Source organism: Mycetomoellerius zeteki, unplaced genomic scaffold (genome assembly GCF_001594055.1).
Source record: "Mycetomoellerius zeteki isolate Tzet28-1 unplaced genomic scaffold, Tzet1.0 scaffold221, whole genome shotgun sequence".
Lineage (NCBI taxonomy): Eukaryota > Metazoa > Arthropoda > Insecta > Hymenoptera > Formicidae > Mycetomoellerius > Mycetomoellerius zeteki.
The window spans coordinates 1757390-1782461 of NW_017257184.1; the positions used below are offsets into that span (position 1 = coordinate 1757390).

Here is a 25072-nt window from a genome sequence, read left to right on the forward strand (position 1 = left end):
ATATTACGTGACACATACATATCCATTCATTTTAAAGGACATATTTCCTTGAATTTCGTTTTAGTGAAAGAATCAGTACAAGAAGCCAATATATAGACTTATTAATGACATTACAAGAAATCAAATATGTATTCCACGCTATCTTTGAAAAAGGAATCTATGCTGGATGTAAAAAAGAAAAAAAAGGAAAAAACAATATATATGTTATACAGCGAAAGCATAAAATCAGTAGTTGTATACATTTATTAGTAAATTTATACATATACATATATAATTTTATAATTAAAATTGTCAAAAGAGAAGACAGTTGATATTTTTCCTAGTAACTGTATACACTTACTATTCTAATTTGGCTAAAATGTGTATACAAATTATATATATATGCAATTAAAAATATTTTGTTTATTATGATATAATAAATAGAAAATATTTCATTAAATAATATATTTATTTATTTCTCGTATTTTAAAATAATTGTTTGTTAAGTTTTGTGTAAGATAGTTATTTTAGACATACTCAACAATTGTGATATTTTTGTTCAAAACGTTATAGTACAATACTTTGTTATTGTTTCAATTAGGAGTATTAAATTGAAAATAGTTTAATTTCGTAAATCATTTTTCAATCAAAATGTGCACGCAAAAATTTATATGAATTAGTATGCTTTTACTAAAGTTTAAATAAGAATATATACTTATAAGTATATATTTATTAGTTATAATAAACATATTCATTTTATTGTTTTTCTTTAATCTTAACTTTCTTTAACCTTAAATAATTATATACATTTATTAGTAAATATATACAATTATTGAATTTATACTTTTACTATAAATTTATGCTTTTACTGTAACATATATATATTACACATTATACTTAGTCAATCATATGGTGTCAACTTCAACAAATGAAACAATATTATATTACGTGAAATATGAAAATATGCAATATATTTTGTTTGTGCAATAACAAAAATCTTATCAAACAATAGATATCATATGATAGATTTTATGTTACAATTTCAAATATATATTATACACATATATTGTTATCCAACATATTTTCCTATCATATTAAAAAAAAGAAAAAAGAAAAAATTAACTATAATATTACAAAATATATATTATTCTAGTCCTCATTGTAATTTATGAAAAAAAGGAGAGAGAAAATCAAAACGAAATAAAATAATACATTCGTGGAAGATGCGATTGCCATGGCGCGATATATCTGCATGCGGCTCGCTCTCATTTCAGCTCGGGGGAAACAAGGCGAGACTTCCTCCTTCACTTAAAAAAATCTGTCAAAGTACGAACAATCATATGTACTCTATTATCTGTCAAATCTGTCTGGTTCGTTCATTAGTGTTAGTATAACTATAACATTTTCCTCACACTCGAAATTCTCTACCACTTGTAATCATTACGATCGAATATATACTTTCACGTTAGCAAGCATCTGTCGCTTTTATCTTCTAAAGGCAGTATAAAGAGAAAAAATATTATAGTATATATATATATATATATATAGTAATACAAAAACAAGGAACATGAATAAACGTGTTTTTCATTGATAAAATATAAATAAGAAATTAAAAAGTTCGTTTTATAAACACAAAATATTTAAGAGTTGTAAAAATCTTCTGTGCTAGTTTATGTAGGTATCGTTGATTTGCAAATAAAACTCATTTCATCACATTTACAAGATTAATAAATTGCTAATTTTAATATATAGGAGAATAATCTATGCCTGTCACACATCCGCCGTTACATAAAAATATGCCTTCGGTGCTTAAATATAAGTGTTTTGAACACACTTATTAAATTCGCACCTATCATTTTGTATAATGGTTAGATACTTTACGTCGGAAGGCAATCTATTAACTATTTCCTCGCTCTTCATAAAATAGTTTTTACATACATTACTCGCTGTTACTTTATAACATAAGTAAAATAGATGAGCTAAAATAGATTTTATAGTGCAAAATATGGTAGAAAAATATAAAGAAAATATTAGGTTTTTCTTTAAACACGGACGACGTAAAGTATGCATACAGGCAGGCTGAATTAGGAAAGGCACAGATACCAGTGTTATATCTAAATGCATAAGGCGTAATTTCCTGGTTTGTGATTTCAGGAAGACATTTTTTTTTCTTTTCAATAATTATGTAATCATACATACATATACATACGTATATATGTATATAAATTTGCGATAATATACGGTATATACACATATATATCATATGTATGCTCGAAGATGACGCACAATACTTGACATGTAAAAGTTCTTAAAAAAGTAATTTACACTCAATCTTGAGAACCACAGAATAACGGAGTCAGAAGTTTTTCTTTTCTCTTTTAAGATTGTATGCATCACACAATATCCATTGAGCAGTCGACTAATAATAAATAAACTTTTGCTTCTTTGCCCAGCTCGATTCAATATGCGTTAGGTACGCATTGGGCATGTTGTATCATGACACTGTCGGCACATCGGTTGTGTTAAAACTCGTGTCTGTATGGCCTTTCGCTTGTCGGAACTCGAGAGATGAAGCGAAGCTTATATGGTTCATGGCCTGCAGCATATAATATATATACCGGTGTGAATTGATAATAGAAACGTCAGGTATATTCATTTTGATGCACCAATGGCTATGGATGCCGTCAATTCGCACATTTCTGTACAATTATTCTGTACTATATTGAAATGATGAGTACAGTGACCATATCATGAAAGAATATTATAATAATTGTCTAGAACGAATATATATATGAATATATATATATATATACTCTCGTTATTCTGCAGTCTTCCATCCTCAGCTCCAAATACTTATGTACGTGTGTAGTATGCGCTGTCATTTGGCATTTGAATGTGCGATATGATAATTAGGTCCCATATATGTATATATATGGATATATGTATATATATAAATATAAATAATAAATCAAAGATATGCCTCGCTACAATCGAGTGAGAAAAAGGGATGCACAATGAGTATGCGAGGTGGCCTGAATTCAGCCGAGCAGTATGTATTACTTCCATCAATCGATCTCAAAAGAATTTGTTTTATAGCAATATAGTATATCGAATCTTATAACAATATAGTATATGATTTTCCATCTATAATATAATGAATGAATAAAAACTCTATATAAAAGAAAACGTTGTGTATTTTTCGTTATGCATATAAAATGGAACCAAAACTACTTAAAATTCAGCTAAAGGATACAATCTGTCAAGCAAATATTTATGGGACAAACAAACAATACAGGTGAAGTACGCGATACGCTTGAGGATGAAAATGGTATATGTATAAGTAAATATATAAATAAAGCGAAACAAAATGCATAAGCTACATGTTCTGCGGCTTTCATTGATAATGGTCGCTGCTGGCTCATCGGATTTGTAATAAATAATATTATATATAGCCTTATAATATGTAAATATATCGATGTATAGAATTTCCAGAATTACATAGTCATTGTGCATCCTTAAAAACAGAAACATCATTTTGCATGCAAACAATAGATACAATTTATCAAACTATGTCACAATATGAGATATATATTCGAGTATATTAAAATCTCAACACTTAAATGTTTAAAATGCTAAGCATGCACTGAGGATCCACTGCAAAGCTGTGATGTTTATGCTAGCGTTCTCAGTCTGTACTTGTCGAATAATTGGATAACGCAATAGCATGAAATTATTATAAATATATATTTACTACTTACACGATATACATGTACATATATGCACGTATATACGTGTATGTTAATACATATATATATATACATATATATCATGAAACAAATCAACAAATGTGGATGTATAATCAAATAAAATACAGAGAATGAAAGAAATAAAAGAAATATATAACAAATACATAAAACACTGCTTCATGTTATAAAATATTTGACTTTCATGGACCTTCTTTGCATCCATGTGCGTAGATATAGATTCAATTAGATAATACATGCACAATAATTATATATTAAATTATATTAAAAAGATCGATTTTAGGTAACTGCTAATAACTTTGGTACTTTAATACACCTTTCTATTCTAAATTAATATTTTCATCATTTTTACAAGTTGAGTATCAACCACACAATTCTTCAAGAAAATCTTATATTTTACGTTAATTAGGAAATAATTTATTCATAAGATCTGATCTAATTATTAGTCTTTCACAGGATAATTGGCTCACAAAATACGTAAACTAACGATAAAAGAAATGTTTGGAAATGTACAGTGGTAATATTACAATTACACAAATTATTAGCATGCTATCAAATACTAATATCATTAAAGATTATATAGATTTGATCAGTCATAAAACTTACCGTTTGGAGAACTTCGAAGATAATTTCGAGAAAAAGGACGGCCTTGCTAGAGGGCTAATTGCATTTGTGTCCTGTGTTTGTGTGTGACCCTGGAAAAACATTTATATTAATAGCTAATAAAATAAATGATGTTTAATAATTAATTAACAATCGCTAATAAAAAAAGATAAATCTGTCAAGTTAAATTCTTGTTCTATAGTTAAATTGTTTTAAGTATTCACCTGAGTGTGATTTCGCTGTGCTCTATTTTGGCCAGAATGGAACGTACTGCGACTCGGAACATTCCGTGGAAATGCTGCCGTAGTGGTTGTGGCCAGTCTGTTGCTTGTGCATACACCCAAACTAACAACAAATAATAATTTTTATTTTAATACAAACTGCAGTCGCGTGATAGATATATAAGCTGATTTATCAGCATTTTTATTTTTATGCACACTATGAATCATAAAAAGTATATGCTCGAGCGAATATACTACCATATTACCCATTCGGGTTCAAGTAAAGCTGGTATCAAGATGCAAAGAGATATAAAGTAAATAAAATTAGTTATTAAGTAATGCAGCGTAACAAACCTTTTTACTTTATAATTTCATTAGTGTTGGTCTGGCCATCCGTCTGCAAGATTTTTCAAAAAATGGCTTGATTCTTTCAAATTCTGTTTTCGACAATAAATATCCAAAGATCTTAGCTTCCCATCAAAGTAAAGTATGAACTAATAAATCAGTTGACGGTAAAAAAGTCAACAGTCAAGGTCAATTTTAACGAAGTTCTTCCAACAGTTATAGATTTTTTGCTGCACTATTTAATTACATATGTTGCAAAAAGTTTATTTAATTGCTACATATTTCTAAAGATATTGTTGTAAAAATTTTTAACGCGCAAGCAATATTTTACAAATTAAGCTTAATGAATAGAGTTAATAAAGCAATATTGAGATAAGAGAAATTAATTCATATTGATAAAATATGTAATACGTTATTATGTAAGTAGGCACAGTCTACTATAACTGCGCATGCAAGTTCCATCAATCGATGGAAAGAAATTATTTTAAAAATATAATTGTGCTTTTTGCGCGAGAGATATGTTTAAATATAGCAACTGTATAATAATACTAGAAAAGATTTCATGAGAAAATAATGTTAACTTAGATATTAGGTCACATCATAAGTAATTTATCAAATAGATAATATTAAATAGTTTACGTTCTATAAAATATAAATTTTCAAAACTAATAAAAAAAATACAAAAAGATATATATTTATATATATAATAGTATGTATCAAACGCGTAATCATGTAGGAAATAATAAATTAAGAATAAATATTTCCTCAAGAAAACTAATTATAATATCATGCCGCTATACATACTACAGTATATTATCATAATTGTCCTACATATTAAGCTTAGTGGTCAATAAAAAATCATACAAAAATTTCTAAGTGAACTGTAAGCATGTCGAAATTGTATCATGAATCGTAATGAGATGATTTTACCATGATAAAACCTAAATGATATTTATACAAATGAAGAAAGAAGCAATAAAGCCGTTATTGAGATCTAACAAAGTTTATATCATGCGAATGAAAAAGAGAAAGAGAATAGAGAGAAAAGAGTAAAGCAATAAGAAAAGAGAATTAAAAAATAATGAAAAAATGACCAGAAACTATCCTAGAGAATCCTATGTCGACAATTTTTTGAACAGAGCACTCCAAGAGATTGACACTGTCGTTTTTGAGCTTCTGAGAAACAAATGTTCTCATTATCCGCTCCGGCAGAATTTGCGAAAGACTATAGTGATAGGAGACCTAATTACCCTAAGAGAGTTAGTGGCCCAAGAAAGAAGTAACCAAATGAAAGAGAACGAATGTATCCGAAATATATACATATTTAAATATTAAATATGCAGGAATGTATGCAGGTCTTTCGGTTTTTGTATTAGGCATCGGGGGCCTGTACCTCTGCCTAAGGGGGTCAGCAGTGGCGAGTAAGGAGTTGTGGGCGTTGCGTGGTTGAGGGTCCAGTAGTGAATGGTCGCTGGGGGGTACACCACTTGAGGAACGGTGACTTGCGCTGATGCTCGCAGACTTGGTGTGACCCCGCGTTGGTCTAGTGCCCTCGCCCAGGCTGTGCACAAAACTAATCAGCAAATTGCCGAGCCTTATAGACCACGATTTAATCCTATTTTTTTTTTATATAATAAAAGACCAGAACAATTTTTTAAGATTGTACAGAAGCAAAACGGGGCGAGATCTAAGATTTGTGACAGACATCGAAAATGTTTCATTACGTATTTATGTAAGGTATGTAATTAAATTCTTAGATAGATAAATAATTACATTAAGAATTTTCTTACTTGTTTCAAACAATGACTTGTTACTTTTTACTTGTAATGTCGTTTATTTTTATGTCGTATATCGTCTTGGAAAAAAAGAAAAAATTATATTGAATTAATTTTCATGTATGAATATTTTATTTATCATCAAGAAAAAATTCTAAAAAGATTTATGCATATATACATATATATATGTATATACATGTATATATGTGTGTGTGTGTGTGTGTGTGTGCGTGTGTAAATTATATATAATTTTATAGAAATATTTTTTGTAACAAAAAATTCGTTAATAAGGAATATAAAAGGGAATCATAAGGATGGAAAGAGGAGAATGAAAATACTAACTGCTGTAGCTAATGTAACTTCGCGAAGTATCGTACGATAAGAGAACAGAATATGATGCTATAACGTATATATAAGAATGAAAAATGTATGATGATAATGTGTGTCTACATCGTCTTGACTGAGATATATGTATATTTGAGATCATTGAGTTTTTATACATGTGGATGCGATTGTTATCTGATATCATTTCAGCAAGCGTCTGTATATGTATAAACGTTACATCAGACCCGTTCGATACATCTGTCAAGCCATAAAGAAAGGGATATCGCAATGAACGATTGGCAGGCAGCAGCCAACATGCTAGAGCAATGCAACAAACAAATGAATTCCCCGCGGCTTTTAATGACAGACATTGTTATTGTTCACTCGATTATCAAATCATTTCTTGAATAATGGTTTAGTGTACTTTGCACACATAAGAAGTCAGTCGTCTACAGTTAGTGAAAATGTTAAATCGATAGAAAACATCACACGAGATGCACTAATATGTTTACTTTGTATATATATAATATATATTTTATTATATAGCTAATGAAATACTGGACTATAATTTAATTTGCGAATACAAATTGATAATTAATAGCAAGTTTTGTCACGTTGTGTAAGGAACTAAAGCTAAATATATGTCCAATATCTCATATATCAAGTATATATCGAGAAGTGAAAATCTATATATCATAAATCAAAATATCAGAAACAATGTAATAAAAAATTTTCGTAGCACTACGTTTATTTTTTAGTTATTATATATGTGTATTCCATTTTCGTATAAATAAATTGCATATTTCAAGTAAAAATAATTGGATATCACAATACCTGGGTACTTCGTTGGTTCTTTCAGTAGATGCTGATGATGTTTTCGCTTGATCATAGGAGATGGTGCTACGTCGACCAACAGAACCAGGAGCAGGTGAGGTGAGAGGTCGACCACCACCTACCCCTGCGTTCATTGTGTTGCTCTTGCCTACCCTTGCTTTACCACCAGGACTTGTACCCACGCCTAGAATGAACATTGTCACTGCAAGCCTCATTAGATATGGTTCAACACAAAACAAAAAGCAACATACTTTAAATTATAACAAACAGAAACATTTTACAAAGATTATGAGTTGCCATGTCTAACCTGCTTCCATATTAAGAAACAAACATAAAATAAAGTAATACCACTGTCTCTTTCTTGAAAAATCAATACATGACAAATGATCAGATTTTAGGGATATATGTGATATGCGATAAAATTATGACAATGTGATTGCATGTTTAATCTTACAAACATATAAGAAACAGGTATGACAATTTGACATTGAAATGCGTATGATCAGAATCTTCGATGATATGATTGTATAAATATAATAAATATGTTAAAATTTACGATTTATGAACAATATGGACTAGTACAAATAACACAAATAACAGATAAATTACAAATTGCAAATTAGCTATTAAACCGCTACAACCTTATCCAAAGCAACCTCCCTCATCCAAAGACTTTGCTCAAGCATCACAAAGGAAATATAGAACGACAAATATCGAACATCTATTCATAAGATATTTCTATCATAAAGTATCGTTCAAGAACAAAGTAACAATAACTCACTAGTATCTAATTGCCCAGGTGATTGACTATTTTTAGCTGCAGAGGGTCGGCTTGCAGAAACTCGAGCACTGTTTTCCTTAATCGTAGCTGCGTCCACAGTATTTTGTCGTTTAAAATTACTACCCCCGCTTCCAGTCACAGTTGTGCCAGTTACTGCAGTCGCATGATTGTGATTCGTTGCGTTACCTGGACTGGGTGCACCTCCTAATGAAGAAAAAAAAAATTATGCAATAAAATCTTGTATTTTAGATACAGTATTTGTACTAACAAATTTATCAGCAAACAATCTTATCGATTTTTGTTACTCTATATTTCAACATTCATTATATCACTTTGTTACAAATTTAATTTAACAATTAAACTATGTACTAACTACTAGCTACTATCTTTTTCCAATACAAATAAATGATACAAAAATTGTTGCATAAAATTCACAATTTCCGATCACAAGAAATACAGATATCTTGTCTTACCCAAGTTTGATAAATGTCCTTATCCATGCTTGTTATTTGACAGTAAAGTTTAAACCGCCGTACTGCATAAGAGTTACGGTTAAAACGAACGGATATAACACTTACGAAGAGTTTCACCACCAGACGAGGCCCGTCTACTGGGTTTTGGATTGCTAGCAGAAATACTTCTATGAACACCTCTGTGAGATGGACTCTGTACTGCGCCACCAGTTCCTCCACTGCTTCCTCCTCCACCACCTGAACTGACTTGAGGTGGAATGTTACGCAGCGATAATGAACTACCTGACCGTGATCCGTCGCTTTCAGGCTGTACAAACCAAAATTCGGGAAAAATATTAGGATTTTGTCAAAACGCTATCATGTACTGTATAATTAATCTTGATATGTCATATACTTACATCTGTTGTTTTTCTACCTAAGAGCAAATACGTGGCGAATACGTCGTCATATTTCGCTTGTCCTAAAGAATCTTCTATTTCGCTTCGAGTGTATCCCATACTGGCTAAGGCCTCTGAAATGGAAATGCGTGGCGGCATAGTCACATCTATTAGAATTGGAACAATTTTCTAACACAACATTTATAATTCAAAATCAAAGATATAAAAAAAATTAAAACAAAAAGCTTTGCTATGTATTGTATATTGCTATAACAGATACTAGCAGCTAACATTTAGAAATACACTAAATTCTTAATAATTAAATTCATCGTCTTACTAATATATATCCATGTTTTAACATTCATTAAAAATAAGATATGATTTTAGTTCAATTTTAATATATTAGAATTAATTAAAAAATTTTATTTCTTTTACTAACAATAAAATATATTTCCATGCAATAAAAAGATTTTTTAAGAAGCAGATCACAACACATACAGATAAATATATCAGACTAAATAAGAACTCGAAAAACACACAAGTTATGGTGTTCCTACGCTGTGCGCAAAAAATGTGCATTTCTTACTTGAAATAATTTAGTAAAAAATTATTTCAAATTGTGCATGTTCTAAAAACTCTATTTAGCATTATAATAGAAAATTGTGAGATAGTACGTATTATTAAATAATAACGAGTCTGATATATTTTGATATTAATAGTGATTATTGCACAATTATCTAACTAGAAGAAACATCCAATCATGTGAACATTCTTAGAGAAACTGTACAAAAAATCCAGATTAAAACTATAATATAATATATTATAATATAATTATATAATTTGAGAACATGTATATATCGAAGAAAATAGAAGCTGATTTTTGTCATTGATATCATATTAAAAAAATAGTATAGAATGTTCACAACGGATGTAACATTAAACATAAAAACGGTAAGTAGTAAGTGTTATGTACATACTGGCAGACTCACCTATCCTCTTGTGATCTCTATAATCAGGTTCAGGTTCTAAGTACGGCTTTAATTCGTCATCTTCGTATCCCAAATTCATCCATTTATCCTTCATTATGTTCTATAGTAATAAAAAAAAATTATTAGATTATATTTCTTTTAAACATGACTTACGTGCCATTAAAATATACTACTTGTGAATTGATAAGATGATTAATACCTCACCTAATAAGGTAATAGAGTTCAAGAATAAAATACAATTCGAACCTGATCCCCACGTACCTCTAGTGAGGCTCTTTTCGTTGGATTGAGCACCAAAAATTTCTTGAGAAGATTTTCACAGTCGGTGGACATATAAAACGGAATTCTATATTTCCCCCTTAATACCCTTTCCCTCAATTCTCTCAATGTCGAACCATCGAAAGGCAGTGAGCCGGACACCAATGTGTATAGGATTACACCTAACGACCATACGTCTACTTCCGGACCATCGTATTTCTTTCCTGTAAATGGAAAATTGTATAAGTAAATTTCAAGTTAATATGCAAATCCGTATGAATTACTTCGAGGAAATACCTTGAAAAAGTTCCGGCGCGGCATACGGCGGTGAGCCACAAAATGTGTCTAACTTGTTACCGGGTGTAAATTCATTGCTAAAACCAAAATCGGCGATCTTGATATTCATTTCACTATCGAGCAATAGATTTTCGGCTTTTAAGTCTCTATGAATGATCTTCTTTTGATGGCAGTATTGCACAGCAGAAACGATCTGCCTGAACTTCGCTCTCGCTTCTTTCTCCTTCATTCGCCCGTGCAGGACCAGATAGTCGAAGACCTCGCCACCACTGGCATATTCCATTACCAGGTACAGTGTCTTTTCAGTCTCGATCACTTGAAACAATTTCACTATATTTGGATGGTCGAGCATCTTCATTATCCTGACTTCTCGGAACAACTGTAATTGACCAGATGTATCAGCATGAATCACACAGGTATTTACATTTATGAGATACATGTATAATTTGAAGTTTTTTTTCTGTTAAATTATGATAATGTCACATGACTCACGAACAATAACAGTTCTTCTTGTAAAAATATTACCATGCAAAGTAAGTCAATATAAAGAATACTTGCATATTATAACAATCAATTTTAAATAACGGCTAATGATATGTAACATAATATACATTAAAATGATACAATTTATACTAGTTCTAACAATTCTCATTCTTACATCTATAATTCTGCTTTATTGAACTTTTGTAAGAAAAGGAAATTATAAGAGAACATAAGATGACGATATGACGTTACCTTTTGAAGACTACCGGGATTCAATTGAGTTTTATCGATGATCTTGATGGCTACTTCCTTTCCCGTGGGTACATGCTTAGCAAGTTTCACCTTAGCAAAATTGCCTTTGCCAATGGTCTTCAGTAATTTGTACTTGCCGATATGAGGTTCCTCGGAGGTTCGACTCCTCGAAGAGAGTCGACCTCCGGTACTCGACACCCCTACGCCATCCCCCGTCTGTAACACAAAAAATCATGATCGATGAGCAAATAAAAATCAAGTAAATTACAGATAATGTTGCTGTCAAATCAATGTATGCAAAGCAATTCTCGTTTCTGAATGAAAATCGCAAAAAGTAGTGAATTGTTCTGTCAAACGCGTAAATGTCAATTTATTATTTTGTAAAATTAATTACAAATAGAATAATCTCGATTTATTCATTATCATTAGGACTTTATAATTATAATATCAATTATATATTTCAGAAATCAAAATCAAAGACAGATATAGTTAATATTTTAGATAAAACTAGTAAAAAATACACACAACATATGTTTTCTTCACTAGTTTTAATATCTAAAATATTAATAATTCATGTTACAATCATAAGAGTCCTAATGAGAATAAATAAATCGAAATTATATATATATATATATAGTATACATACACGTAATGTATAATTTAATTCTTAATAAAAAAGAAAAAACTAGAGTGGATATACATACATAAATATAGATATAATTAAAACTAGCCGACATTACTGCACAAAATACGAATGAGAAACGTTTAATTAAATTAAAAGTTTTCATAGATTTACATAATACAGGTAATGCATAATCTAAATTCAATAATTTAGAAATTATTTTAAACGCTATAAGTATACCGTGCGTGCTAATTTATTTCGAGAAACGGGAGAACGCCGTGCAAAGTTGCGTCGTAAATAGCCAACTATTTCAGAAACTTAGGTCGCATCTCCGAGCGCGGCGTTTAAAGTCATGGAATGAGGCACGAGAAATACGGGGCAAACGCTCGTTAAGAGCTCAGCGCACATTCCTCGAGAATGCCACATCGCGAGGAATATCGCGGATCTCTCCCTCTTCGCACAATATCGCATTTATTTACGCATACGCACATGCCTGCGCGGCCGCACTTGACACTTCCAGGCACGGCGGCCATTGTCAATGGAATTAATTAAAGCTCGTTAAAATACACCAGATACAGATTGTTTCGAGTGGAACACGCTGGACTTTCGTATTAATCGCGAGGACAACCGTTGACGTCGCGCATATGATTTTTTACTTCTTTTCTCGCTATACCTCTAATAAAAGAAAAAGAGAGAAGAAAAGAAAAAAAAAACCGGCAGAATATCGATGTGACAAGCGTACTTATGAAGAAGTCGAAGTATTTAAATGCGTTATGCTCGCGAGTCAGATACATGCCTTTGAATTGCAAAAGGCATCAAGAATTTGAAATAAAGGCCGTACATTTAGGTACGATAAAAATATATTATTAACGCGCAAATGTAATGAAAAGCAGAGAAAACAAAGAGTAAAGTAATCAGGACAGCAGCTTAACAATTAATTTTGCAGGATTTAGGTATTACCCGCAGGAAGCCACGTGTGACCATCTTGCGCGAGTTGGTGGTGGCCGCAACTTTAGAAGCCGCCAGTTTGACCGTTTGCAAATCCCAACTAGACGATCGATGGATGTCGGATCGACGACGGATCCGACGGTAAACCACTTCCTCGTGCTCGCATGCGCGCAATCTAAACCGTCAGTAGATTAGTTGTTCTGTCTGACTGCCGATAATACGAGAATGCGCCGAAAAAGTTCAACATGGCAGGATACAGATCATGGATCTTAATACGGGAGCTGTTATATTTCGCCGTTCGATCACTGTAGTTTTATTTCACAATTCTCTCTTAGTGTCTTTTTTCTAATCCTTTATTTTTTATTAAAGATAGGAATAACTTAATTCTCGATTGTTCTTCAACAACGAAGACCAACTGTGACCGACAGCAGTTTCCGTGGTCGATCGTTTTGAAAGGTCGAGCGATGAGTCAATTCGCGAAGCGTATCGTCACGCTGGTTCATTTTACCAGAATACAAGCAGTGTCGTATAAAAACCACTACTGTATTTCAATGATAAATCGATTGTATCACCACCATCTATCGTTAGGCAAACGCTTTGATCTCCGACTGAAGAAACAAATAAGTAATAATCGGCCGCTGACTTTGGTATCTCGATTTAAAGGGGCACTTTTCTTTGAGTTCCAATAACGTTTGAATTACGTTTCTCAAGTGATCTCTTTGTTTCACCGCACGAACCGTTTACAAAATACATGACGTAATTCAGCAAACATCAGTGCCCGATATATTTCATTAGGCACTCTTTGTACTGGTATTGACGATTTAATTGCAAGTTGAATCCTCGAAGACGATATTTGTACTCAACTAGAGTAACTTGCATTTCATGGATTTGTTGTTTGTAGAAAATTTGCCTTCTTCTCGCAGAATTTAACTTTGCGAAAAAGTGGCAATAGCTTTTGAAAAATTCTGTTTCAATGAAAATAACTTAGATGTAAATATATAAATAGCTTTTGATTTTATCAATCACAATTCCAAATACAGTTGCAATCAAATTTAATTCGTTTTCAGCGAAGGCGTGTCACGTATATACGTTATTTTTTCAGACGTCACTGCATGACTATACTAATCGTTATCTCCTCAACCTTCGGTTAACGATAATGTGGCAAGACGTCAGCGACACCATCTCTCACCAGCACAGTTCACATTTAACATCGATCCATCAACAATAATAGATCCACTGACAATTAATGAAAATATAATCAAATTAGTGATGTGTGTTATCAAAATGCTTTCGTAGGAGATTATCGAAACCGTGTGAATCTGATAGGAGTTTCAATATTATATTAGGTGTCGCAGGATTAGTTCTTCAAGATATATCTACTTCCGTCAAGGGTCTTTGAGCTCTTATCAAGGACAGATGCGATGTCACTGTTCGCAAATTTTTTTATGTCACAATTATCAAACACTGCACTTGTGTTCATAAGAGAAAGAAAGAAAGAAAGAAAGAGAAAGAGAGAAAGAAAGAGAGAGGAGTGATGAGACGACAAGACCGATTGAGAAACGCGAGACGGTTGCTCTGGTCGTCGTCGACGCCGACGACGACCGTACGCGACTGCCTTTTCCCTTTTCCACCCTCGAAACGAACCACCCTCGGAGAAGAGACCACACAACTGAGGGATGCAAAGGCAGAATCAATACATGGCACCGCCATCCCCCCCGGTGGAAACGTGCGAGAGAACCACCCTTGAATGCCTAGCCTCAACGTCGCCCACTCTCTCTCTTTGCCACCCCCTTCGACCGAAGAACGCATGCGTCGCAGAAAGTGGGAACCACTGACACACGTTTGTTCCGTGTTTTACTCTTTTAACTGAGGGTGCTGCTCGAAGCCGAGATACCAGAAGGTTTCAGGCTGGTCAGCTGATCGGACCGAATGTCGCAAAGCGCAAGCGTTAATGCGCTCTAAAGAAAATGAAATGTTTAACACACGCTATAAAAGATATGACTTCCTTTACGATTATTAAACTTGTAAGAGAGATGGTTATGTACACTGTAAAAAGAATCTAGTAATAACTATCAAATGTTTTGAGTGAAATAATTTCAATCAAATATTTGATTAATATAATCAAAAATAATTTTATTTTTTTAAATATTTAGTAATTATTACTAAATAGTTAATTATGTTATTACGTTCGATAATATTAAATATTTAGAAAAATAAAATTATTTCTGCTTATTAGCCAAATATTTGATTGACATTAATTCATTCAACATTATTAGTATTATTATAATATTAACATTATTAGCACTTTGGAATAAAAAAAAGAAATTGGCACAATATTGTTTTATAAGAAAAAGAAAACACTGAAAGTGTGTGGAAAAGATTGAGCTTTCTGCTCTCTCTATCTACGATAAGATATCGACAGCTCTAATTCCAAGATATCGATATGTATATGGTATACATCCTGATGATGACGCACGCATCTGTGGGATGTAAAGAGTAGGATGCTACATCTTCACCTTTATCATCCTCCTACCTAGCAACGAGGCTTTTCGCCTCGTCAGCTGCTCGAACCAACTACTACTATGAACACTGAGAAGATTATCGGAACATAATCTAGCGCTATATATGAGATTGATAAATATGTTTAATGTCACTAAAAACGCCTACGTTATTAATTTTGTTCAATTTTAATATTAAAAATATTAAAAAGTGTTTCCAGAGTTTGGTTAAGGTTGCATTTATATATAGAAAAAAGATTAGAAAATAAAAACTTACAAAAAAAAATGAACTTATTATTAGCATCGTTTTAAATTATAACGACACTATAGATTTAAGAACCGCATGTGATAAATAAGAATAAATCAAATTAAGACAGTATCAGTTTTAACATGGCGATTTTAAAAGAACAAATCGCTCAAGTAACTAACTAACTTATAATATTTTATTTTCGCGCTTAAGAAAAGAACATTGATTTCTTTTCTCGTCGGATACTTAGGTGAGAATAGGTACTTGAGTTAATATGAAGAGGGTAAAGTCGAAGTTTCTGAAAGAGGTAACAGCAAGAGAGCGCGTTCAGTCAGCTGATCAATCGACTGAGAAAGTAACGATGAGAGAAGAGTCGCGGACATCCACTTCACGCAAAAGGAAGATAAGAATAGATCCAAGTTGACGCGAATTCTTTACGGAAAATAGAAACGCTTACACGCGCATGAACTAGCAAATAAATAGTAAAGCTCTATTTAGGTGTTCTATTAAACAAAAGAGTCAGCTGATTCGATTGCGTTCTCTTTCTTACTCCAACACAAAAATAACTCAACGCATTAGAATTTATCTAAATTAATAACACGTTAATTATAATGTTTTTTACAATTTCAAAGTTACTATCGCATCTCGTTAAGAGAAAAATAAATCAGTAAACATTGCGACCACTTTGAGAAAAAACCTATTTTTGCAAAGAATTTCTTATCGCTATTGTAAACAGCATTTTAATTGCAATGAAAAATGCAATCGTTGCGTAAATCCTGGATTAATCAATATTATTGGCATAGATAGACTAATTAAATTTTATATTACTTTTTATTTATTCTTTATATAACCCTTTATTTATATTTAGAATTTTATATTGTTTCATATACTACAAATGGAAACTATCCGTTTTAAATTAAAGATGATAATCATTGAAAGTTACGATACTGAGATACGAGAAAACTGCTGATGCTGGATTTCTACGAAGATTACGATTTATGTGTTTCCATAAAACAGCGACGAAAATGGGAAAATAGGAAATACATGACGTAAAACAAAACCAACACTTCCGCTTTCGTGGGATGCATCTGAAATTTGTTTTATGGTACAATATAAAGTTAATACAGATGTAAATCCCGTTCAGATATATTGCCAGCTTATCGAGTCAACATGACATACAATATTAAAAGTTATAACTTCCATTGTTTTATATCGACATAAAAAAATTTTGTTCGAAAAACTATATTTTTAAATTTTATTTTATTTTATTTTATTTTTATTTTATATTTTTTTACCTCTGATATTTTCTCTCAAAGTTGTCAAAGAAACATGATCGACTTGTTCAAATAATATATTAGATTAAAATAATTTAAATAATCTCGAAAATATTTTAATTAACTCAATTAATTTTATATTTCATGAAAAATAAATGTTTCACTTCAGTAAGTTTTTATATTTTACACAAAAAGGTTTATTTATGTTTTCCGTTAAAAAAATAAATAATTTCTTTAAAGAAAAAAAATTCTCGTTAAAATTTCCGAAATATTTCAAATGTGTTCCATATAGGTATGGAATAATTAACTTTGACAGGTTGCGCGATCGTAATGACTAAATGATACTTCGATGAAGCGGGGAAATCGTTCGGATTATTTCAGGTCGAACAGATGAAACGAGTCATACATGTGACGTAAGTATGAAAATATATTTGCATTACCATTCGTTTGCACTTGATTCGTCACATCGTCGATGTATGTACATATACGGGCAATCGTAAACTCCGCGCGTGATTTCGCTGCGGATCGCGCATCGTTTTTAACATTTCTCCTTTATTTATATGCTTACGTTTGCAATTTTATTTACTTTCTTAAGGGCCATGACACAAAAAAACTTAAGCAGTAAGCGAATTGACCAATCCAACATGTTGATTTCATTACTGCTTACGTCTTACTGCTTGTGTGTGCCGTGGCTCCGTCAAGTATCTCATTTGATTTATGGCGATTTCGATTCGTGACAATTATCGCTAAATAATCCTCGACAAAGTTATAATTACGTAATACCATACAGTCCAATTATTCTACGACAGACATTAAAAAGTAACGCGATATTTTTGTTCCTCTCTTTAAATCAGGTAGAAATTATCTTATCGGCAAGAGATATTCGATAATGTTTAAACGTGATAACGCTGCAATCGATGCCTATACATATATATAAGCATATTAAATATCTACCTCCTTTTCGCTCTGAATACCCTTCTGCATGTCTGACAACGGTCTGAGCGGGACGGTCATCGCGTTGTTCTGCTGTTGTGATTGCTGATGACGCTGGTGATCCTTTTTGGTAACTATTGGCCGGACGATCGCGCGAGTTTGCGGCATTCTGGATTGTGTTCTCATCTCTGCTTCTTGTCCCCGTCGCGTATCCGAAGCAGTCCTGGACAACTTAACAGTGGGCTTCTTTGGCACGATGCCGGCATTTCCGGTGGAGTTCCGCGTTGCATCTCCACGATGCAACAGTGAGGCCCTTTTTTCGTTCATGTTTCATAATAATTCTTCCTTCGATTTAACGTTTTATGATATGGCGTCGTGAATGATCATTGATAACAGACTATAGTATACAAGTGTTTGTCGTGATTAAAGCGTTTTGTGTGGTGATACTGATTTGTGTTTAGTATTGATGGAGAAATATCGTTTTAAACGTAACAAGGAAAACGTTGTATTTAGAGACAGATATAAACGGCAAAAGAGAGAGAGAGTATAAACACTTTTCTAATTTTCAATATTAAATCTCATCGAAATTTTTAACTGAAACATGGTTACCGATACAGTTTACTCGAAATCAATTGGAAAATAACATTTTGTTATCTGTTTGTACAGCAGAATTCGTGCAAAGCCATTTATTTTCAATCATTCATAATTCAGAAAATACTACCTTGACATTTTTATCAAACGAACATTAATTATCGAGAAGGTCTGTGCAAGATAACACTCTAAAAAATAACACCATGTAATATAATTCTCATTGTATTGATATTAATATTAACATCAACATACTGGATTTAATTCTATGAGTTATAAATCCACATCATGTTGATGTTAATATTAACACTAACACGAAGAGAATTATATAAACACCGCATGATATTAAATCCATACCTATATTTACGAGTTATTCAGTGACATCCGGATAGATTATTTATTTATCGAAGTATCTGTCTCCGCAAACACGTACACTGAAAAAAGAATCTGATAATAGCTATCAAATGTTCAGTTAATATTTAACTAAAAATAATTTTAGTAAGTATTACCTTTCCTAAATATTTAGTAAGTATTATCGTTCGATTGGAATTACTTCACTCAACATTTGGTAGTTATTGTCAGAATCTTTTTTTTCTATGTAGTCTTCACTGATCTCTCCTGGTCAGACATTTAATGACTGACGTATAATAGTGACAAACCGACGGGAAATCACGGAATGAATCGCTGCACAGTTGCGATATTGCGTAAACTAAATGTCAATTATAGTGAAGAAAAGAACACGTGTGGGTGTAAACGGACAGTCAATTGTGTGAATCAGGCATGTATAGGTAATCGGCGCGGCGACGAGGATCAAGCGGAGGTTGGATGGCGATTTCCTCAATTATCACTAAGGCTATCGCCATTCTGTAAATGTGCTAACGGACCGTGCGTTTGTATGTGTGTATGCGGATATTGACCGATTGAAATGGCTCGAACTTTTCGACGACGATTAACGTGAAAGATTGAGGTATGATCGATCATATGGGTGGATGCCTATTAAATTTCGAAACTCGATCAATCTTGAATCTTTTTATCGAGATGAATATAAATTATTCTTGAGATTCGCGTTTTGACATTTTTATTATTTCTTCTCAATGTAAATGATTATCCCAAATCGATTATAAATAAAAACAGATAGTCTTTAAACATTTTAAAAAAAGTTAATGGTTATTTTCTTTAATAAGAAATCTCTCAAATACATGTGTCACTGAGATTTGACACAAATATATGTGTCACGTGTATTTAGAAGATACAATAAGAAAAGAAAATACAAGATCAGATGTGCGAATGATGTTTGATGATGAATGATAAAAGAGATATCGATGATAGTGTCAATGAGCACAGGGATGATTGACGTATGATGTAGATAGAGTACATATTTTACCCTTCGGTCTCATCATCGGTGACGTTTCGCAGCAAGTCCTCGTGTTCTCGATATCTGAGCTGAACTTCCGCTCCGAAATCCGAGCTGTTCTCTAGCTGACGCGTCCTCGCGGCGATCGTGCTCATTTCGATGGCCTTAACTTGCTGCTCCAATCGTTGCAGCATGTCGGTACTCTCGACTGTCGTCGTACCCGTCGACGCTATTTGCTGTTGCTTCAGAATCAAATCGAGACTAAGCGGCGCCTTGGGCTCTGCTAACGGTGGAACGGGTGGTGTCAATTCCGTCCTCTGTTGGCCAAACGAAAGTCTAATCGGTTGGAGAAACTTCGATTCATTGAAAACTCTCAATTTCTCCTCCAGATTCGCGTCCACGTTCGTGTCGCTGAGGAGTCTCTTCACGGAAACGGGAGTACGACCGTAGAGCGGACTCGTGGGAATCATTTCCTTAGGTCTGATAGGGTTTAAAGCGCCGGCCCGTTTCTCAACTACTTGTAAACCCTTGTCATTCTCTACCAGTTCCCATTGCTTCAGACTTTCCAAGGGTGTATGTGGTGCTGACATCCGTTTCGATGTGCCCATCGGATTCATTTCCGATTCACCAACAGTCTGTCGATTCACCAGCTGGCGCACTGTCTTATCCGCGGGCGACGGCACCAGGAACTTTCGTGCACCTGTCTGCGGCCGAATCAGACTTCTGCTGGCCTGGGTTCGCACGAACGGACTCTCTCGATCGTCCATCATCGAGATATCTCACGTGGGAACGAATACGGGAATTGGTCGCCGTTGCTGTTTCTTAGACTCTCCTCTTCTCGATCTCGTCTTCTTAAGACGATCTTTCGTAGGTAATGTCTCGGGCACTGATAAATCTTCAACATCGATTCAACGGCCAAACCGATCAATGACGCAGCATGGAAGATTTAGTTTCTGTCAAGAAGAAGACTCATGTTTTTTTAAGGAAGATGTCAAGCACTGCGACGATCATCACTAAACACATCACATAGAGCCCAGAACCTGAGAACGAACCACGATCCATTTCTCTTTCTTCCTTTATACCTTCATTCGATTCACAATCACATGTATCAATAAGCGAACAAGCGGCACGGATATAGGCTTTTTTGTAGAGGAATAAAGCTTTATTGAACGGCGGCACTATGTTGGTTTTTTTTTTTGCAACCGTAACATTGTAGACAATAAAGCAGATATTAGATACACAGGAACGCTCGCAATCTCGTGGATTACTGCAGTTTAATATGAGTAAACATGAATAAAGCTCGGAGAATTGTAAATATGCGTATCTGTATCTGTGTGCAATTTAGATGTTTATTATGACACTTTAATAGAACAAAATTGCCGTTAAATCAAATCAGCATATTGGAAAATCGTACATTTTGTATAGACATTAAAAAAATCGTTTAATAATAATTTACTGTTATGAAAAGGAGTTTCGATGATACTCGTTAATCAAATGATATTTATTAATTGATATAAAAATAATATGCAAATTTTGTCACATATATATATATAGGATCAAGTACAAAATACAAATAAGATTTTTTTAATTAGATTTGTTAAGTTAGCAAGTGTCAACAAAATAAATAAATTCGATACCAATAATCTATTAATAAAATTTCCAATAAAGGAAAGAAAGATATTCACACATTTCATGAATGTCATAAATATTATTTTTATCGAAATGATTGAGAGAGACAATCCAAGATATACAGAGATATCGAGAAAAGAGCTGTATATCGTACCACGCAGTTTTAGAGACGATAAGAACGCGTGTACTTATGACTTTTCAAAAGTTTCACCTCATTTATTAACAATGAGATAAAAACTATTCCTTACACTTAATGTCACGAACGATTGACGTTTTATGAGACCTAAGAAAAATTCATTATTCAAAAGTGCATATAATAAATGGTGTTTAGCATGAAATTAATTTCGTAAAAATATTTTCGTGGGAATACACAATTTGTATTACGTCATCAAATCTTTTTATTTGAGAATTCTATTCAGTTGTTTCACTGATTGAATTAAATTGTTATTAAGATTTAATAAATGTGTTATATACGTAAGCAGATAAAAATTCAAGCGATTTTTAAATATTCATTTTCTTTTCTATAGTGATTTCTCTCTGATAAAACGGTTAATAAAATAGACCAATATAAACGAAACAACCAATTTTTGTACGCTACGAGCATTTCTGTTCGTTTTCTTAGATGAAGCAGCCAGGCGGAAATTCGCTCCGAGATTGAAATGAGAAAATCTGGAAAGGGGGGAAACTGAATCCCCTTCGATATATAGAAGGGTAGAGAAGCCGTTTTGCCAAAGTTAGGAAATTAAACTAGATATTTCGAAAGTATTATACACGATGTAAAAATTACGGCAATTTGAAAAATTCAATAGCCAATGACAAATAATAAAATTGCTCCTTAATATGAGTTAATGTTTTGGATAATCAATTGCTATGAATATGATTGCAGAGTAATCAGGTTGTATTTAATCATATTTAAAAAATTATAATATATGTAATATATGAGTTATTCGATTCTTACATGGCTTTAATGGATTTAATATTATGATCAAATACACGAATTTTCTTTCGGTATTAGATATACAATTCTTAATTTTACAAAAAAAAGTTTGTAAAATGAGTGTAATTTTTTAGTTGTAAATTGTTATATTTTTAATAAAGATAATAATATATATAGATAGTATTTATGATCATTTTAAAACTTTCAGGTTTTCTGAGTGAAGATTTTATAAGAGGATTTATTTTTGTCGTCTATATTAGCTCGTAAAACACTTGCAAATGCCACATCGTGTGATAGATTAAAAGATTAAAAGGTGAGATAACAATATCTTTTTGACTGTAGATATCTAAAGATAGACAGGTTTTTTTTACTAAAAAAAATTTAAATTAATAAAAGAATAATAATTAATGTTATAATACTAATGCTATAATACTTCACTTTAAAAGATATGGCTGATCAATTAGTGTTGCAGACCAACTGAAATTTTCGATTATTTGTCAAGATAGTATTATGTCTCACTCAACCAATTCGTCGAAAGATGTCGAAGAGAACTTGTCGAACCGACGCAAACACCGACGCTGTTTTTCAATGAGGTGATAGAATCATAAATCGTGCACGGACGGAAGAGAGTACGGAGATTAAGGAGGATTTATAGATCAAAGACCATTATACGAGGTATTCCAGGTCATTCGTAGGCCTTTTCTCGAAAGAGAAACTTCTCTACGTGAAAAGTTGTATGGACTTCCAAATAATTTGGTTTTATTTATCTTCACAACTATCTGATAAATAACATTAAGTTTCGATTGCGAGCCTTAAAATTTGATTAAAATTATATCCGATTAAAAAACTGAAGAAAAAATAAAAGTTTATTGTCGGCTTTATTAGTAAAAACCCTTGAAAAATTCTTCAGAACTTTTTATTCTTTACCATTTATTACTTAATAAATACTAGTATCTTCATATTTCCGATACTATTTCGTAAGACGACTCTAATGTATATATTTATTTCAAAATTTAGATATTGCTTTATGTTAGTTACAAAATCTGTAGATTGTCAGGAAATATAGTGAGGAATTTTGTATACCTTATATATTTCTAGTGCAGATTTGTGTTGCAAGGAAATCTTTTTCATGAAGATTGAGAGAGTTCCGGTGAAGCATAATTCGAAATACAGCGTAATCATCGCGACTAAAGCTTTAATAAAGAGGCCCAGATTTGCCTTTGTATTTATTAATTGCTGTCGGAACGTCCAATAACAATGCGGAATTCTCATTGTTTCGCACAAACGACTTCGTAACGGTGACCGTTTCTTTTCCCGTGATTAAGAAATGATTAGATCATAAGAATTTCTCGGATGACCGCAATGCAAAATTTCGACCAATCCTTAAACAAGCGAGATGCTATATTATTTAATTTATAAAAATTAAAAACAGCAATTAGACTCTTGTAAAACGATAAAAAAAGAAATAGGGATCGCAAAAACTCAGAAAGATGCTTTCTAAATCCTCTGAAGTGGAATCTCAGTCTAACAATAAGGAGTGAAAACTGAATCAGTCTTGAAAAAGAGTGGCTCAATTTTCAGTCTTTAAATAAAAGTTCTAGAGAGTGTAGAAATAAAAATTTAATACTTCTATTTCAATTGGCATTTCGAAAAGACGATTACGCGAAGATTCAAGAATTTTTTTCAAAAAATCTATATATAAAATCTGAAAATATATTAAATACGATATGCTTGATATATTTGACGATTAAGTTAACGTTTCTGAGAATGCATTACGTTACTATTTTTTGTGGCCGAAAAAGAAGCAAAGCAATTACGTCGAAAAAATTTTTTTTATCAGCTAAATATGCTGCCGGCTTTTAGACACCACGTTTTATTCAATAACGGCAGTGTGTATTTTTCGCAAAATTAAAAATTGTAATTCGAAGAATTGTAGAATATGAATTTCCGTCAATCATGATTGTACACGCTATCAGTTGCGTGACACACGCGTGATGCGTGTGGCACACGTGACATACGTGGCACAAGAATTTACACTTGCCCGAAGTCTTCGTTCATGTATAACACTCACTCCGCACTCGATCTTTCTCTCGAGAGATCGTCGATCTCGAAAAAAGGAAGAAACGGACGAGCGAGAGAACAAAAGAGAGACGATACTAAAAGGTTGCGTGGGCAACGGCTGGTTGTGACGAACTGGGTCCATTTCTCGAAAGGTGGCGATAAGCACTCAAAGCCGGCCAACTCAACTTGGTTACGCCATTTATCAGCGATAGACTCTGATAAGCGA

At 32.7% G+C, this 25072-nt stretch overlaps 1 protein-coding gene across 2 annotated transcripts; it reads right to left on the reverse strand.

Annotated features, from left to right (window-relative positions):
* Positions 1–1137: 1137 nt before the first annotated feature.
* Positions 1138–21584, reverse strand: LOC108722987 (serine/threonine-protein kinase MARK2). 2 transcript variants are annotated; one of them, XM_018448402.1, is made up of 14 exons: positions 20250–21584; positions 18299–18590; positions 11756–11971; positions 11021–11399; positions 10727–10947; positions 10454–10565; positions 9498–9610; positions 9205–9406; positions 8627–8830; positions 7846–8047; positions 6306–6485; positions 4571–4691; positions 4350–4438; positions 1138–1297 (listed from the first exon to the last, which is right to left on the reverse strand). In XM_018448402.1, the coding sequence occupies exons 1-14, from the start codon at positions 20987–20989 to the stop codon at positions 1288–1290; spliced, it is 3081 nt and encodes a 1026-aa protein (XP_018303904.1). In that variant the 5' UTR covers positions 20990–21584; the 3' UTR covers positions 1138–1287. The 2 variants fall into 2 exon arrangements, with proteins under 2 accessions (XP_018303904.1, XP_018303905.1); XM_018448403.1 differs by lacking the exon at positions 1138–1297 and adding an exon at positions 2337–2575.
* Positions 21585–25072: the final 3488 nt, after the last annotated feature.

Excerpts from the sequence above, each read along its gene's own strand:
- LOC108722987 (XM_018448402.1), bottom strand. The coding sequence starts at position 20,989 with ATGATGGACGATCGAGAGAGTCCGTTCGTGCGAACCCAGGCCAGCAGA. Across the intron at positions 10,948-11,020 it reads CGCGCCGGAACTTTTTCAAG|GAAAGAAATACGATGGTCCG; the intron begins GTATTTCCTCGA and ends TTCCATTTACAG. Across the intron at positions 6,486-7,845 it reads AGAACCAACGAAGTACCCAG|TTTTGTGCACAGCCTGGGCG; the intron begins GTATTGTGATAT and ends TTTGCTGATTAG.